Source organism: Vespula pensylvanica, chromosome 9 (assembly GCF_014466175.1).
Source record: "Vespula pensylvanica isolate Volc-1 chromosome 9, ASM1446617v1, whole genome shotgun sequence".
Classification (NCBI taxonomy): Eukaryota; Metazoa; Arthropoda; class Insecta; order Hymenoptera; family Vespidae; genus Vespula; species Vespula pensylvanica.
In genome coordinates, this window is record NC_057693.1 from 6,516,057 (window position 1) to 6,536,056 (window position 20,000).

At 30.2% G+C, this 20,000-nt stretch overlaps 2 protein-coding genes across 3 annotated transcripts in view; one reads left to right on the forward strand and one right to left on the reverse strand.

Annotated features, from left to right (window-relative positions):
• The window catches only part of LOC122631959, a 73,069-nt gene that overhangs the window by 36,974 nt on the left and 16,095 nt on the right, over positions 1-20,000 (reverse strand). The window contains exon 1 of one of the 2 annotated variants that reach the window (XM_043818236.1): positions 3,179-3,526. The exons of the other annotated variant lie outside the window; for it this stretch is intronic. The gene's annotated coding sequence lies outside the window, so the exon portion shown is untranslated. Of the gene's footprint in view, positions 1-3,178; positions 3,527-20,000 lie in introns of those variants that run through there. 2 annotated transcript variants of the gene reach the window in all.
• On the forward strand, positions 17,523-19,352 carry LOC122631985. Its single transcript, XM_043818293.1, has 3 exons — positions 17,523-17,777; positions 18,503-18,662; positions 19,176-19,352. Exons 1-3 carry the CDS (start codon positions 17,538-17,540, stop codon positions 19,328-19,330), a joined length of 555 nt encoding a protein of 184 aa, XP_043674228.1. The 5' UTR covers positions 17,523-17,537; the 3' UTR covers positions 19,331-19,352.

Genomic DNA, 20,000 nt, shown 5'->3' on the forward strand with positions numbered 1-20,000 from the left:
GAAGATAAAGAAAGAGATGGAGAAATTGATAGAGAAAAAGATAGAAAGAGACAAATGACAGCGTTAATACCATCAAGTTAGCAGTTAGAAATTAATTAAAGATCGATTAGTTCTCGTCGAGAGTTCACGAACCATACCTAATTTTGTGAAATCGCATAAAACGTGAAACTCGATTGAAATCGGACGATTTTACTCTACACCGAGTTTCTCTTTCTCTATTTCTTTTTTTCTCTCTTTCTGTCTGTCTGCAAGCCAGCGAATAATTGTCACCAACCAACGTTACTACCGTTTCTAGATTCTCGATTTCCGATTTTTATTCTCCGATTCATTCTCGAAATTTAATCATAATCGTAAATTAATACGTTAATATTGAAATTGAAATAATTAACTTTGTAATTCGTTAACATTCGATCGAATACTATAATCGTATTAATCAATATACGATATATATATATATATATATATATATATATATATATATATGACGATATCGATTATACAAGGGGGAGACGTTTTAATCCGATTTTTTCGTTTTTAGGTCGATCGAATATTCTCGTGTCCATTGTCAAGAAAGCGAGGATAAGAATATATACATATATATCTATCTATCTATCTATCTATCTACTATGTATACACTTACACATACACACACACACACACACATATATATGTATGTATGTATCCATATCAGGATTCAAAAATTGAACCTTTAAAACGATACTACCGAAGGGCAGGGCGTGCATATTAAATTTGTTAGACGTTATCAGCTATAACACATATACACACTCGTATATGTGTATATATATATATATACAAACACACATATACAGATATATTGTAAAAGCTTGCCCTCGATTTATCTACAACACCGGTGCCTTTGGCTGACAAAAAGAGAAATTTCAATTCGACCTTCCTTGTTCAACGAGCCGGAGTAGTCTGTACGTTCAGAAGAATTCGTACACGTACATATATCAATGACGAATACACGAAAGCCACGCGTGCACTCACACACACGCGCATACACGTATATATTCACACAATACTCGTACGTAAATATATCGTGCATATAACTTTCATCATAACGATTTTTTTTATTACGTATTTTTTTTTTGTTCTTCTCTCTTGTTTTTCTTTCTTTCCTTTTTTTTCTCTATTTTTTTTTTTTTTAAATCTTTTTTTCTTGTTTTTTCTTTTTCTTTTTTCTTTTCTTTTTTTTTCTTTTTTTTTTTTTTTAAAGTGAGAGGAAAAAACATGAAAATTTGTCGACGCTCCCAGCAAAGCTCGTTTCATCTACCACTCTCATTCCTCTGTGCGTGCATATATGTGTATGTTTGTATCTATGTATGTATCTATGTGTATATACGTGCATGTAATCATCTAAGCGTATTTTTCAACTCCAATAAACCGTCGACTTCAAACGGAAAGCTTTTTCGAAAAGATCAAATTCGTACGCATTTATAGGTATATGTATCGTATACGTATCGTATACATGTACAATACATAAGTATTTTTACATATTTACGTATATATCATGTCATAGATATTCCATGTTTTCTTTCTTTCTTCTCTCTCTCTCTCTCTCTCTCTCTCTCTCTCTCTCTCTCTCTCTCTCTCTCTCTCTCTCTCTCTCTCTCTCTCTCTTCTTTTTCTCTTCTCCTTTTTATCCAAACACCCAAGCGTACGAATGTAATTACGAGTGTTCGAATATATGCGCGAATTGCTATGTATACATATATGTACATACGCGTATATGTATTTCTATATTTATATGACTGTACTTATAAATTTATTTATTTATTTATTTTTTTAAATATAAAAAATCACATATTCGAAATTTACACAAATACATGCACGATATTATTCTTTTCTATTTTATTTATTTCTAGTAATCTATTATTTAATGATCCATAAAACATTATTTTTATTATTTCTTTTTTTTTTGTAAATATATATATATATATATATTTTTCTATTCTAACTACTAATCATTTAATTAATTAATTCCTTTTTTTCTTCGTTCTTCCGTAATTACATACGTCATTCGTAGAAAGTGTTTTCCACGGGTTGTACCGAAAGTAAGAATTTTAACGAGACACACTCTATATATGTATGTATGTGTATATTCACGTACTAACTCACGTTCCAAAGAAACCAGACGAAGGAGATACACTTTTGCCTCTTTTGGATCGCGTTCGAGTAACTTTCTTTACGCTTCGCTAGCGGAAAACGCGTTTACGACTAACGCAGACGTAGATGAGCGTGCACGAGCGCACATACACAAACACGGACGTGACTTCCTCTTTTGCTAATCGTACCGTAGCAAGAAACGATCTGGGAAATTTTCTTATTACTGTTAGAAACTAGAAGAAGTTACGAACGACCGACAATCTTACTTTTCTTCGAACGAAAACATCTTCGTTTCGATGAATCTAAGAAAAGAAAATATTTATCCGATGGATATATATATATATACACACACACATGTATGTATGTATGTATGTATGTATGTATGTATGTATGTATGTATGTATGTATGTATGTATGTATGTATGTATGTATGTATGTATGTATGTATGTATGTATGTATGTATAAATGATAATAGAAATTATTACTACTTATTTATAATATTTTATATAATATATATGTATCGATTATCGTCTTTCATACTCAATAAAATAATATAAATAAATAAATAAATAATAAAATAAATAATATATTAAAAAATTTATAAAACTATCGACAAATGTCTCCTTTCGATATTCATCGTATATATATATATATGATATACATAAAGAGACATGTAAAGAAATGCAAGGAATTTTTCGGACAAACCAAAACGTATGATAAAACGAAAAAATTAAAACAACTCATAAAACTGTAAATATATAACGAAAGAAATTTCTTCTAAATAAAATAAAACGTATCATTAAAGAAACAAAGCAAAAATAAAAAGAAAAAAAAAAGAAAAGAAAAGAAAAGAAAAGAAAAAAGAAGAAACGTACAGAGAACGATACGATTCGAGAAAATAGTTAATCGTACACTTCTAACAAAAATTCAAATGCCCGTTATTAACGTCAAAATTGTCATGATTACATATACATATACATATACATATACATATACATATACATATACATATATATATATGTATATATATATGTGTGTTTATGTACCAACCTTAAACATTGTCGATAGGCGTGTCGTAACGCGGCGGCGTTCTAGCCGTGATGATTTCGTGAGGTGCAAAAGGTGGGGGCCGAGTGCCTGGTAGATAATAGACGAAACAGGATACTCCAATGAGGAAGAGGAAAAACAGGAACACGAGGTCGAACATCAACAGGGAGTTCAAGATCATCAGTTGCATCGTGTGCCTCTTAATATTATGACCACCACCACCATTACCATATCACACGTACGTGGACGAGAACACGTAAATACGCGCACTTATAATATATATGTACGTACGCGAAGAATACACATACGACGATGATTACGCACACAGAAAAAACACACACGTATTATTATTATTATTATTATTATTATTATTATTATTATTATTATTATCGAATCGTTTTATTATTTTTTTTTTCTTTTCTTTTCTTTTTTTCTTTCTTTTTCGTTACGCTTTAAGTTCACAGTAAATTTAACACTTATTCATGCTCCACCACTTATTTCGTTTCTTCGTCGTCACCTCGCCAATGAACTCTATCTTTTTCTTTTTTTTCTTCTCTCTCTCTCTCTCTTTTTTTTTGTATTTCTTTTTCTACTTTTTTCTCTCTTTCTATATCTTTCTCTCGAGTGACTCGGAAGAAAATTCAAGATTCATCGGAGACAATCTTCGGGATAAAAAAAAGTTAACGTTAACTTCGGAATTCGTCGATATAAACAAGCTATGTTCTAATGTAATCGGAATATCTTCTTTTCCTTTTCGATTATTCCTTCATTGATATTTCCAAAAATAATATATAAATAAATAAAGTATTCGTCGATGAATTTAATGCACCGAATAAATATCTATTGTGTCCTAATATAATATTAATTACGAATAAGATAGAAGGAAAAATGTCATTCGATAAAATATCATTGAAATTAAACAAAGACTTAATTCGATCTTTCTCCTTTTTTGAATTTTATTGTTCGTTCTTTTCTTTTTTCTTTTTTCGAAAGATCTAACGAAAGGATTTTGTTAAGGTCGAACGAACGAACGAATGAACGAATCGGAATTTTTAAAAATATTTTCTATAGGCAGATAGAAAAGATACTCAATCGTAATCGAATACGATTAGATTCGCTTAAGCGCCGGATATTATCGACGCTTCGAGGCTACGAGATAATCGAGAGAATTCTACTTTTGATTTGCAAGATCGGATGACCCTAGGGATTACGAAACGGTATATCGATTGTTTCGGAACAGTTCTTGCGTGTTATTTGCCACCCTCGATACTCCCCTCCACCATTCCTCATTTTCCACGATGATCACTTTGTCGATAAATGCGATAGAATTGTCTCCTCGTTATCGATTTCGTTTGTTATGTTATGCGTTTGCAATCAGCAACCACAAATTGACGGATAAAATTAGTATTACTATATATATATATATATATATATATATATATATATATATATATATATATATAGTGTTTATATTTATATAATTCATGGATATGTCAGATATCCTTTAATCGTTAGTCACGCTTGTTTGTTTCGTGGTATGTATTATAACGATAATATCATTAATTAAATTAATAAATTATATGAAAGACGATGAACTTAGTAATTACGATATTACGAAAATAAATAAATAAAGAAGAAAAAAGAAAATGAAGATACTCGAGAGAGCAAAAAATTAAAACAATTAAAAATGAAGGATTATTATTATTATTATTATTATTATTATTATTATTATTATTACTATTATTATTTTAATTTTAATTATATCATTTAATGTCACAACAAACGTTTCCGCGTGTTGGTCAAAACGATGGATTAATTGCAAAATTATAAAAACGCACAGACAAACCACCAAACAAACAAACAAACAAATAAATAAAAGAAGAAAAAAAGGAAAAAAGAGAGAAAATATTCGAGAGGAAAAAATATAGAGATGTATTATTTCCTTTTTTTTTTTCTCTTTTGTGTAATACCTTTTCTCCTTTAATTCTGTCATTCAATGTCGCGTCAACACAGCTCGTGCGGGTTATTAGAGTAACGTAACAGGATAAATTCGTAATTAATTATATCTACAGGAACAGTTGGCCGTGCTTTAGATTAATTTAACTATACCGCGAGGGATTATGCTCCTATCAATTATTTTGAATCGATCTAAATAAATCGATGGGAAATATGAAATTTTGTCTACGTTAGATAGAAATGTTTCTGGAGGAACAAAAATGATTTCTTTCGTCTGTGATTAACTTCTTCCGCTAATTCTCTTCTATAAAGGATGAAACGAAGCGATAAAATTGATACAACAGTTTCTCGTGGTGAGTTTGTGAGTCACATGATATGAACTTCTAAAGGAGGACAAAACGAAATCGAGAAACTTGAAGTCTTCGAAGGCACGATAAAAAGGGAACGAAGAGGGTGGAAGGGTGATATATAGAGAAAGAGAAAGAGAGTGGAAAAGGAGAAAATACAGCTGCAACGAAACTGTCTAGAAGAACCAAAAATAAGAACGGTCGAATGCGAAAGACAGGCTCCCGATCGACGATTAGTTTTATCGAGCGACCAGAAACTTTGTCCTTTGATACCTACAATTCACGTTTTCCTTTCTTTCTTTCTTTCTTTCTTTCTTTCTTTCTTTCTTTTCTTCTTCCTTTTTTTTTAATTTTGTTTTTCCTTCTTTTCACGACAACCGAAAGTGGATCGTAAAGAGAGATATGAAAAAAGAAAAAAAAAAAAAGAGAAATCGCTATTAATGGGACATAAAAAAAAAAAATAATAATGATAAATAAAAAAGTAAAAAAGAAAGTGGTGTCAAAGTTTGTGAGAGAATTGTCTCGGTATATAAATCGTTACTACTTTTGTTTTTGCTGCAAGTACTTATAAAAATATAATAATGATAATAATAATAATAATAATAATAATAATAATAATAATAACGACAATAATTATTATCATTACGATTTCTTCTACCTTCCATTTTTTCCTTTTCTTTTCACATAAGCTAAAATCTTTACGCGATCTCACACTCTCCAATTAACCAAAACTTTGAATTCACCAAGGGACGAGTTTCTCTATATAATGTAGGACACGTATACATTTAATAGAATTAAATACAACGTAGCCGCGAATCTTTCACGACCGACGTGTGAAATGATTCAATTCTCTTCAATCGGGATTAACAACAGTGCGTTAACGTTTACACGCTTATCTACATTTCTATCCTATGAACGAAACTTTCTTTTAATAGGTCCAAGCGAGTAATTTACCGAGGTAAATTGCGACTAAATGAACATGTAAATCATTAAAAATAAATTTCTTTTTTCTTTCTTATTTTCCTATTTCCTCTCTCTCTCTCTCTCTCTTTTTCTCTTGTTTTTCTTTTTGAAAGAAAAAGAGAGAAAGAGAAAGAGAAAGAGAAAGAGAAAGAGAAAGAGAAAGAGAGAGAGAAAGAGATCAAGGAACCGTGAATACGACGAGAGTTTGAACTCTTATGAGTTCTCAACGTTGACCTCGGAAGGCGGTGAAGCGAATACATACTTACGGTGAAACGTCTTTGCTTCGGAAAAGCCACGATCGAAATAGAAAAGCTTTGCTACGTCTTCCTCTCCCTCTCTCTCTCTCTCTCTCTCTCTCTCTCTCTCTCTGTTACTCTCTCGCTTTTTTTATGATCATCGTCGTCGTATCGTTAAGGCACTTGACATTATTCCTACGTCAAAGTTCCCACTCGGCATCGCATTCATATCGAAAGAGAATAAAATCGAGGGATACTTCTTATTTTCTTTTCCACACCTTTCTTTTTCTCTTTTCTCTTTCATTTCTTTTGTTCTTTTTTTTTCCTTTTTTTTTTTTTTTTTTTTTTTTTTTAAACGAACCAATGTCTACTTTGATCAATCATGGACGACGGGGATCGAGACGCGAGGAGAAAAGAGAAAAAAAAACATGTTAAAAATCTTACAAATAGAAAAAAAAAAAAAATTTGTTTAAAAGTACATAGAATCTAAAAAAAAAAAAAAAAAAAAAAAAGAAAAGAAAAGAAGGAAAGAAAGAACTGTGAACTTCGTCTTTTATTTCTGTCGAGCTAATTAACCATCGATAAACGATTGATTCGATCGTCGATTGAATAATAGAAATTAAAAAGAAAAAAAAAAGAAAGAGGAGAAAAGAGAGAGAAAAAAAGAAGAAAAATTTTATGATCGTCTATACTCGTTCGTTTCTGGAAATGATTTCGAATAGAGCGGTACTTCCATTATTGAAATTTCCTGCCATTCGATGGACGTGCGCGCGCGCACGCGCTCACATTCGCGACTGCTAACACACGCTCGATTTTCTGCTCATGCGAATCCCAAGGACGACGGTCAATGAGATTTTCGCGCACGAGCAACGTTCGAGGACGGAAATTCACGAGATGACGTAATTTCCGACGTCATGTCGTCTGGTAAACTTTACTCTCTCTCTCTCTCTCTCTCTCTCTCTCTCTCTCTCTCTCTCTCTCTCTCTCTCTCTCATTCTCTCTCTCATTCTCTCTCCCTCTCTGTCTCTGTCTGTCTTTCTCTCTTTCTCTCATACACACACATTCACTTTCTCTTTATCTCTATCTCTCAATCTCTATCGGACGTTCAACCAACTTAAAAACGAATTGATCATTCACGAACTAATCGATCTATCGATCGAGAAAATATATTCCAAATGAAATAATTCGTATCTTCATCGTTCTCATTATTACCTACATAGGAGGATTCATTAACGCGTAATAATTAATTAATGATATAGTCGAATTACATTACGAGGAAATATCTTCTGCTCTTATGTTCTTTTTCTTTATGGAACAATGCTAATGAAGCGATGTATCTATCGTTAGTTGGGTGGAAATAAAAAAAAAAAAAAAAAAAAAAAAGGAAAGGAGAAGAGAAGAAAAAAGAGGATAGAAAAGGAAAAGAACTCGAAAAAAAAAAAAAAATAGTTCAATCCTTTGTCGAGCATGTCGGTTAATTAAAATCTCTAATGAATTCTCTTTTTTCTCTTTTAACACGTACTTACGTATATACTTATGAACATATGATTATGGATAATGTAATTGTGGTGAACTTTTATTGTGGATTGTAAAAAAAAAAAAAAAAAAAAAAAAGAAAGAAAGAGAAGAAAGAAGGAGAAAAAAAAATTAGTGAAAAGAACGAATATTGCTTTTCATCCATAATAATCACCGTAATACAATTGATAAACATTTCTGTGACGGTCTATGAATAGATAGAACGTGTTCGAAAGCATGCCGACGAATAAATGGAAATACGTGTTCACCAGCTGTTGCCTGTTTCCGAGAGCTTGACCGTCCGTACCGATCGTGTTTTATGCATCTCAAAGCAATCCGTAGAAAATCCGTCGTCCTTGCTAGTGTCAAAATCCATAACGCGAAATTGACCGCATGTAATCGTTCTACCGTTTGCTGTATATTACATATATTTACGCGTCAACGTTCAATTTTTCATTATATTTTTCATTTTATTTTTTATTCATTAAAAATATCTTCCGTTATAATTCTTGTATTATTATTATTATTATTATTATTATTATTATTATGATTATTGTTGTTGTTGTTGTTGTTATTGTTATTTGTCGTTTGAATTATCGAACGAGGAAATAAACGAGTAAAATTTTTGGTAAATGATGGAAAAATAAGATAAAGAAAAACATTAATAAATATGTGAGAACTACAACAAGTGATGTTTGAAAAGGAACTTCTTTAATTTTCCTTCGCATTAAAATAATATTTGTAGTTCATAATTACGAATGAGAAAGGGGACGAATATAATTCTCTAAATACTTTTGTGAATGATTAAGAAAAAAAAGGAAAAGAAAAGGAAAGAAAACAAAAGGAAAACACAGAGAAAAGAAAATACAAAGTGAGAGAGAGAGAGAGAGAGAGAGAGAGAGAGAGAGAGAGAGAGAGAGAGAAGAGGAAATAACAAAATGACGTCATAGACGATGTCACCGTAAGAATTTGTTTACTTTTCCTTTTTAACATCCGAATTAACATCGTGAATTTTTTAATGGACGTTTTAGCATTAGGCCAGCGTTGCTCGTTAGCAAAATACTTAAGCATGTACTTACTCGTCTAGTTCTTCGAAAGAGAGAGAAAGAGAGAGGGAGAGTGACAGAGAGAGTTACAATCCAAGGAATGTAAAAAGGAGAAATAGTAAGAAGAAAAAAAAAAAATAAAATAAAAGAAAAAAGCAACATAAGCATGACGTCGAGCACGTAATTATTTGAATAATAACTTTCGACGTTCGCGCGCTCGTCAAATGGTAAAGAAATCTAGGCGATGACTTTGTGAAAAACGATGACAACGTTGTGCAGAAAGAAGAAAGGAGGAGAGAGAGAGAGAGAGAGAGAGAGAGAGAGAGAGAAAGAGAGAGAGAGAGAGAGAGAAAGAGAAAAAGAGGGATGCGTTGGAAAAGTAGTATCAATGGATTTTTACAAAGTCAATTAACTGAGCGAAACCTTTATCTTTATATATATATATATATATCTCACTTTCCTTTTATTTATTTTTTTTTCGAGCGAAACAAAAAAATAAAAAAAAAGAAAATAGATTCACACTTATGAGAGCGAGTGAAGATTAGATTTAATTTAATACTATTAAAAATAAAAGGTAATGATAATAATAAAAGAGAATGAAATGGAAAAAATGTGACAATCCGACGACGACCGAGCAATCAAATGTATTATTTGTTGTTACTTTATATATATATATATATGTATTTTCTGAAATAATAATCTCATCAATCAAGCTCTCTGTTTCTGTCTTTCTCTCTGCAAAATTTGAAATAATAATTAGTCGATAAAAATAATGTCAACGTTACATAATCAACGGGGCGACATTTACGATAAATTCGCAATAGGCTCAATAATCGTCGGGATCTCACTCTTTTTCTTTTTTTTCTTTTTTAAAGCTTATCTTGTTTATTTTATTTAAATGAATTCTTTTATCGTGAAAACAAATGCTGACTTTTATTCGTAATAAACCTAAAAAAAGGAAAAAAAAAAAAAGGAAATAGAAGTAAAGAAAGAAGAAGAAAAAAAAAAAAAAACAAGAAATAAAAAGCGTTTGAAAATTTAATTGAAATAAAATTCTTCTTTTCAAAGTTCTCATAACGAGGTCTGCAAAAATATACAAAAAAAAAAAAAAAAAAAGAAAAAAAAATCTAGATTATAATATAAGTAAAGTTGGCATTAGAAACTAACAAACGTTCATAGTAAACGGTTAAATAAAATCGATAAGGTTAATTAAATCACGTTTAATACTAGCTTTCGTTCGTTTGAACGTTGAGCTACTCTATAGAAAGACCCACGTTTACGTTGTTCACTTTTAAATGAAAGAAACTAGTACACATAGAAAGACAGTCACACATTTACACACAGATACACATTTACACATAAATATACACATTTACAAACGTAAAACATATACACGCTCTCACGTTCGTGCGCTTATAATCTCTCAACGTGGCTTTTCGCTGAACAAAAGCTCAACTTTTCGACAAGATTAACGTTTTCATTTTTCCTTTTTTTTTCTTCTCTTTTTTCAATTTTCCTTTTCTTTATTTTTCCCGCCAATTTCTCGGCTGACACAATAATACGGAAATATAATAATAATAGTAGTAGTAGTAATAATAATAATAATGATGATGATAATAAATTACAAAAAAAAAAAAATCATTCGAATTATGATTGAAATCGTTTTTTTTAGATCAACGTGTTGGAAGATCAACGCGTGTTGTTTTTTTTTATTTCTCTATCTTTTACTTTTTCTTTTAGAAATAGAGTAGAAAATCTCGATAAGAAATGGCGCGAATTTCGAATAGTTTAAACATCGTCATTCATTTATTCACTCAGCTACCTTTTCTCTCTCTCTCTCTCTCTCTCTCTTTCACACACACACACACACACACTTTCTCACTCTCTCACTCTCTCTCTTTCTCTCTTTTGTCAGCTATTCTCGTTCTCATCCTTTCAGATCACACACCGTCTTACTTCGCGTTCGAAGAAATATCGTCTCGCACTCGAAGAACCAAAATGAACTATGAACTTTCAAGTATCGAGAACTTTCTTAGAGATCTTGGTTACACTTTGGTCCCTGGGAATGCCAATGTTCTATAAGTTCAACTTCTCGAATGGGACTATTCGTAAAGAGAGAACACGGATTGCGGAGTCTGAAGATAAGCAAAAAAAAAAAAGAAAAAAAAGAAAAAGAAGAAGAAGAAGAAGAAGTAAGAAAAAGAACAAAACAAACAAACAAATAAAAAAAAGAAAAGAAAAGAAAAGAGGAATAAAAAGAAATCTTTTAATTTTGCTTATTTCCAACGTACGATCTTTATCTCTTTCTTTCTCAAATTGTTTCAAATTGATCGCTCGTTTGTTCTTAACAAACAAATTATACCGTATAAATGTTCAATACGAATTTTAATAAAAGAAAAAAAAAAGAAAAAAAAAAAAAAAGAATAAGTTTCTCTGATCCCTTTCCGAACTATTTCTCTAGAAAAAAGAAAGGAAAAGGAATCAGAAAAAAAAGAAAGAGAGAGAGAGAGAGAGAGACAAAAAAAAAATTAACAAATTCTATAGATCTCTCTTCGAAAACAATGAAATTGTTTAAAAAAAGTTGAGTCTACCTCTTGACCCTTACAGATAGATTATCTTCATATCTCTTTGCTTTTATTCTCTTATTTTCTTTTTTATTTTCTTTTTTTATTATTCTCTTAGAAAAAGAGAAAATAATTCGGCGAAGAGCCGACGAAACACGAACCGACGTTCGGAGATTCGACGAAAGGGTTGTTCGCGGCTAGGATGCTAGATGAGTACTGAGGCACGTCATCGGTTGCCGGTTTCCAACCCCCCTTCCACTCTACGTGCAGCACCACCACCATCTTTCTCCCTTTCACTCCCTCGTACACCCTCGTATACCTTCGGCAAACGCGCATACCCACGCAACTGTTGCGCCCACGCCCATCGACGATCATCCCTTAACATTTTTCCCGGTTCTCTTCTTTCTTAATCTCTCTCTTTTTCTGCCTCTCTCTCTCTCTCTCTCTCTCTCTCTCTCTCTATATATATATATATATATATATATATGTATTTTTCTTTCTTTCTATTTTAATCGCACGGAGTTGATCTTAAAAAAAAAAAAAAAATAATAATAAAATAAAGTAAAATAAAATAGAAATAAAGTAAAATAAATAAAATAAAATAAAGTAAAATAAAAAGAATAAAGCAAAATTATTTCAATGCGTGTGACAATCTTTCCTTTTCTTTCTCTCTCTCTCTCTCTCTTTCTCTCTTTCTTTTTCATCTTTTTTCGTATCCTTAAATTTTTTTTCGAAATTTATTACGACTGATCTTCGTGAAGACGAAGAAAATATTTATACGTATAAAGATCTGCATACGAATGTGGATATTTCGTTTCTTTTTTTTATTTTTTATTATTTTTTTCGTTGGGTTATAACAACCAGCAAGACTTCGTAAAGGGTAGCGGATATTATACTACGATATAATTAAATGAAATGAAAATAAAGTACGCGTTTCAAGGTATAAGTGATATTTGTGAAAAACTAATACATACATGAATATATATATATATATATATATATATATATATATACGTATCTTTCTCTTTTTTCATATTTTCTCTTTTCTCTTTTCTTTTTTTTTTTTTTTTGTATAAAAAACAAATATTTTGACTAAAATAATTAGATTAAATGAATTTTACCAATATATTATATCCAATATACGTACATAAATAAATCCGTCATCAAATCTAGGGTATTTGCACGAACGAACACACATATTCGCACCCTTTAATTTTATTTTATAAACGAGGTACCGACGACGATTGAAACAACGACTTTACGAAACATTTCGAATAACGGATACTAATTATTTTCTATCGGCGAGGATTCCAAACGCTTAAGTTCCAACTTCGTACGGGCTTATCCTTCTAATTAATTGACCCAGATTTATCGGCGAGCACAGAGTTTCTCGGAGTTGTCTCGTCGCGACGAGTGACGTCGTTGTTGATTTCTTCTGAAAGATAAGTGTCCTCGAGAAAGAGAGAAAGAGAGGGAAAAAACAGAGAGAGAGAGAAAGAGAGGGAAAAAACAGAGAGAGAGAGAGAGAGAGAGAGAGAGAGAGAGAGAGAGAGAGAGAGAGAGAGAGAAAGAAAGAAAAAAGAAATTGAAATGAAAAAAGTGAATGGAAAAGAAAAAAAAAAAAATGTCCCAGATAGACTCCTAAATAAATTTTATATAGGTACATGACTACGTATGTAAATTTTCTTTTTTTTTCTGTATCGACGATATAAACGAACAGACCGGTTGATATATAACAAATACTGGAATTTCTGGATTCTCCTCCTCCTCCTCTCTCTCTCTCTCTCTTGAAAAAAAAAAATAAAAATAAATATAAAAAATAAAAATAAAAAAAAAATAAAATAAAAATAAAATAAAAAAAGGATAGAAAAATCACTACGATCTGTGATTACACGAATTTTAATTAACCAATTAACTAATAGGAGAAAAGTTTTCGGGTGATAATCTAATCGATGGAAATTGACGAATTCGTTGTCTGTCTCTAAAACAAGATTACAAAACCTAAAACAAAACAAGATTAGCTCGACTAATCTACATCTATACGGAATCCTTCGTAACGTAGAAGGATATTGCAAAAGTCAGTAAAACGTAATGGCCACTCTGTCGATCAACCAATGGGCGTCGCATTGGACTTTTCCAATCAACGACGTGTAAAACAATTAACGAGAAATCTCGTGTCGTTCGCTATACAACGGAAGTAGAATTAAATTATTTGCGTGGATAAAAAAAAAAAAAGAAGAAGAAAGGAAAAGGAAAGAAAATAATGAAACTAAAAAGAACGTCATTTATTTCCCGATATATTTTATTATTATCGTCTTTTTTCTTTTTTTTTTTTACGAACGATATACGCACGATTTTGAATAGTTTATGAAAAAAAAAAAAAAAAAAAAAAAAGAAAGAAATAAAAAATGATATTTTTGTACTGACTTTTATCGCCCTTACGAACACAACGCATTTCAATATATAAAATAAAAAAAAAAAAAAAAAAAAACGAGAAAGAAAGAAGCTTCCTTTAATTAAGACAGAATTTAAGAGATATAACAATACTTAAATAAATCAAAGAAAAGCATTCGGTATGTTTAAATCGACGAGTAAAAAAAAAAAAAAAAGAAAAGAAAAAAAACATCGTTACGAATAGTCTAGCTCCGGTATAAGAAGCTTAAGCCTCGAGATGGTTTTTAACTCGAAGGGGGAAAAGAAAAAGAAAACAAAAGAAAGAAAATACATTTTCCCATGACTTTTTCTACTTCGTTCTCTTTCTATAGACAGATATATATATATATACCCCTCTTACTTCGCTATATCTCCCGTTCATCTTCGTTTCTCGAACTATATATACCACTCGGATTTAAGGGTAGTACTCTGGACTAAAAGAGCCCCCGGGTATTTCTGAAAACACTGAGAAAAAGCATGTCGACGGACAAGGCCAAGCCTTTCTATCTATCTATCTACCTCTCTCTCTCTCTCTTTTTCTCTTTCTATCGCTCTCTGTCGCTCTCTTAATTTTCACCTTTCTTTGTAAGAAAGAGTTGTTCTTTTTCTCGTAAGAAAGGCATCTTTTATAAGACAAAAACAGAGGGTGAGAGAGTGGAGAGAGAGAGAGAGAGAGAGAGAGAGAGAGAGAGAGAGAGAGAGAGAGAGAGAGAGAGAGAGAGAGAGAGAGAAAGAAATAGACTTCTCGAGAGTTTTAAATTTCGTGTCGTTGGACTTTATGTGGAAACTCGTAGAACAGTGCACGAGTAAAAAAGTGTGTCTGTTTTATGTAACCATCATTGTAAAAACATAAAGAAAAAAAGAAAGAGTAAGTGTTTTCTTTATTTCACATTCGTTTAATTATTCATTCAATTAATTAATTAATTAATTAATGATAATGATGATAATAATAATAATAATAATAATAATAATAATAATAATAATAAGAGAAAGAAGAAGAAGAAATAAAAGAATATATAATACTAGTTATAATAATAATAATAATAATAATAATAATAATAATAATAATAATAATAATAATAATAAGTAAAAGATAAATAAATGCAGACTAGTTTTCATCGTTTTGTATTTTTTGAATCTAATTAGCAATGAATTAATATTCTTCATCCACATTTGTCTATTTTTTTCTTCTTCTTTTTTAACCCTTTTCAACATTTTGTGTATGTGTGTGTGGGTGTATGTGTGTAATTCTTTTTACAAAAAAATGTACGCGAAAGTTCGACGAAATTTAATATGCTAATAAAAGGGTCAGCTTTCCCTGAATTTGCATCGACTCCCTGTTTTTGCCGCATATAGTTATTTCCTTTAATCAAGAAAAAGATAAAATTGCCTTTTCCGTAGAATATATTGTAATTCGCGTATTAATTAATCACAATTCTCCTTTGATCATTCATAACATTCTGTCAAATTTGTATAGAGTCATCGTACAGAATACTAATGTTAAAAAAGAATGCAAGAGATAAATTATAGGTAATAAAACAAATAACAATATTGATAATAAAAATTAAAATATTAATAAATAATAATAATAATGATGATAAAAAGTAATATTAGTTGGAAAAATAACATGAATTTATTTTGCAAGAATTTGTTTATAAAAATTGTTTATAACAAATTGTTAATTAATTGTTAACAAATACATTAGAAAAAAAAAGGATAGAAAAAATTATGCCCTTTAAAATGACGTTCGAATCAACTCTCTACGATCTTTAATTCCAAAGATATGTCCACGTGAATGATTATTAATAATGTTAAAAAGAAATAATTTTTTCGAGAATAAACAAAAAAACAATTAGTTTATTAATGATTTATTAATTTATGTAATTTTATAGAACAATCGCAATCTATATTCTCCTTTGTACAAAATAAGACTAATCACGTTTGTAATTTGTTTATAAAAATTGTTTATAACAATTGTTAATTATTAACAATTTGTTATTAAAAAAATAGAGAGAATTTTACCGTTTAAAATGGCGTTTGAATCAAGTCTTTACGATTTTTAATTCACGAGATATTTTCATATATGTAAGTGAAACGCGTTTACTACGATTCATTGACCCACATAATTTCATTCAAATTGGCTCGGTGACACACTGACCTATATAAATTCCGAGAATTTACGCAACCTTACTACTACTACTACTATTATTATTACTACGAACAGCTGTACTATATGAATTATGAATGAAAATCTTTCGAAGGCGATATCTTCGGAACGAAAAGTCGTAGAAACTTGAAAAAACCACCGTTTTCACGGGAAATTTATTCTTTATTTATTTAAATATTGCAATAATATCGATATAATAAAATCGATTTTGTTAATAACTAAAAATTCGATCTTTGTTTTCCTTGTCTATTCTTTCAGTACCAAAGACGCAAAACTACGAACGAGATCATTACAATTTTTATTATAATCGTGTAAACTTTATATTGTTTATTTAAAATAACAAATGACATATTTATTAATATATTGCGTTATTATGATACGAAATTTAAAACTCGAAAGACTTATCAATATTAATTTATTGATACTCTTACAGTACATTTTACTATTAGTCGTATCTCTCTAAATTTTTATCTAACAATATGTAAATTAAAATATTACTGAAATTAATAATTTTTCTACAATACATGGGTTAATACTTCATTATAGAGAATATCGAATTGCATTGATCAATGCAGCTATCGATGGAAGCATACAAAAATATATATTAAAAAAAAAAAAAAAAAAAAAAAAAAAAACACGCACACATACACACAGTTGCCCTTCATATGTTCTTTGTGCTTACAAAAGAATTATTACTGTCATATTATAAACATGCAGTTCGTACTCGCCCACTCCTTTCTACCATACGACCTTTATAAAGAAAGTTTCTTCATAACTCTAAAAAAAAAAAAAAAAAGAAAAAAAAAAAAAGAAAAGGGAGATATTCAAAACGATCAGAATTATTGTCCTACCTTATACGCCTACAAAAAAGAAAATAAAAAAACAAAAAAAAAGAAAAAATACATATCCTTTGTATACAAATTACATACCAATTTTTTTTTTTTTTTTTTTTTTTTCTTTAACATGCTTCGTGATTTAGCTAATCGGACACACCCACGTGCGAGCCTATTACTTTATTTGTATTCAACGAAGAAAAAAGATAGGGGTAGGGATAAGATACGGGTATGTGGGTGGGAAGAGGGGGTGAAGAAGGAGAAGACAGCCGATGAAATTAGAATGAGTATCACGAACGAGTATGCTGCAGATAAAACCTGCTGTTCAACACGAAGTCGGACCTTCGATGGTTTTCTATAAAAGAGGAGGCAACGAAACGACATCGAAACAAACGTACGAAATGTTTCGTTCATCCTTCCTCGTCTCTCTGTTCCTCGTCGGACTCGTTTTTTCGACGATCGTTTCGGCGATCGACGTTTCAAAAACGAAGAAAACGGATATCAGCTTGAACGAAAACGACGTTGTGCCGAAAACTCAACTGGTGAGAGAAAGAGAGAGAGAGAAAGAGAGAGAGAGAGAGAGAGAAATTATTATTGTTAATATTAATAATAATGTTTTCTTTTTTTTTCGTTTACTTTTCTTTTTTTTTTTTTTTTTTTGAAGTTACGAATACGTCGAAATTGATAATAAGTCGATAATTGGAGGAAAAGAAAATATTTATCATTAAACATTTCCGTTCGATGTTTAACAAATAAGTAAAATATATGTGTATTAATTAATTAATTAATTTAATGAATTAAGTCGATCAATCGATGGAAACGAAATATTTATCATTAGTTATTTTCGTTAGTTATAGTCCGATGTTCGAAGCTAATAAACGAAACGTATTTTAATTAATTCTCTACAATCTAATTTTTTTGTTCCGAATCTACATGCAAATTATATCAAATTATATAGTGAAAGTTGCATCATACTTGTGTAAATATATATATGTATATTATTATATATATATATATATACATATTATTATTATTAATTAATGTTTTCTTTTCGATCTATATAATTAATTTTATACAACACCTTGAAGATGATTCATTCGATATTCGCGTCACTAATCTCTGTAGAAAAAAAAAAAAAAAAGAGAAAAAGAAAAACGCGAACAAATCTCGAAACTCTCGTTCAAAAACAAATAGAAAAAAGATAAATAAATAAATTAATAAAAGAAATAAAATAAAATATATACTTTATTTCTCTGTCCTTTTATAGAAACAATTAGTACCATCAGCTGATCGTTCAACGACGTTCGTCGGAGATGTTTCTGCAGGTGGTAGATATCCAAACGAAGTTGTCTACAGGAGAATTCTACAATTCGATAATCCAACAGGAGGAATCCATAGTTTTTCGATGACTTTGAGCGTACCGAATGGTAAGTTTCGATCGAATCTTTACGATTTTACGACGTTAGAAAGTACGTATAGAGCGTCTTAATCAAAGTTAACAGACTCGTCGTTCTACGTAATACTTACGCGACGACGATCGACGTAAAAATAAACGTTGAAGGCTTTCGAACATGTTTATCCTTCGACGTCGAGTCAAACACTGTGGGTTTCACTCTCAATGTCACTCGTACATAAAATACGTAATCACGTACACTACGCTTTCTCTTTTTTGTTTATACTTCGTCTATGTATGATACTTTGAATGAAATCTTAATAACAAGACATATATATATATATATATTTTTACTAAATGTAAAACATAATATTTTACAATATAATATATATATATATTATAATTAATTTATTTCTCCTAGAATATATTAAAATATAGTGAAAGTTCATATACGTATCTTTTTTTTTGTTTTGTTTTGTTTTTTTTTTGTAAGACGAATCGAAACATTAAATCAGTTCGTTTGTTGGTTTTTTTCTTTTTCATTTAGGTATTATCAACTACGTGAATATCATGAATAATCAGGGCAGCTATGCAGTTGCCTGCATCGACGAATCAACACTCGAATCATCCAAAGTCATCGTACATTATCGCATACCAGCCAGCAGTACTTCGTATTTGATGCTCATAGTCGCGGCTCATTAAAACTTTTAATTAAATTGATTTAAGTAAAGTAAGATATTATTTTCATTTCATAAAATATATCAATGAAATAAATTTATTATTATTATTATTATTATTATTATTATTATTATTATTATTATTACTATTATAATCTGTGATGATAATAAATGTCTAATTAATTATACATTCCAATTTTTAATCCTTCTAATATAGATTCTAAACGTACTTGATTCATTTATTATTATTAACGTAATCTAAGCGTAAACAAGGAAATATCTTTTAATCGATTTTTGTTTAACTTACGTACGAATTGTATATACATAAATACGAATGAACGAAGAATGAAAATCGAATCACGAAATAGCACGCAATATTACGTGGACAAATTCTTCTCGTTCAGCTGAAATTATGCATACTTTTCGTTGTACAGAAACGGATGTCATACTTGTCGTCGAGCACGAGAGGAATTTTACAGGTATCCCGATTCGTAATGTTAATTAGCGACGAACGTTTCGAGAATGGAATGTATAATTAATCGAATCGACGAACGTTCGAATGTCATCTGATTATAGGATAGTCAAATAGCAATATATATATATCCATATATCTATATATACGATATCTCGATATCATCATTATCATTGTTATTAATATCAATGTAAGGAATAATATAAGATCATTATGTGCATGT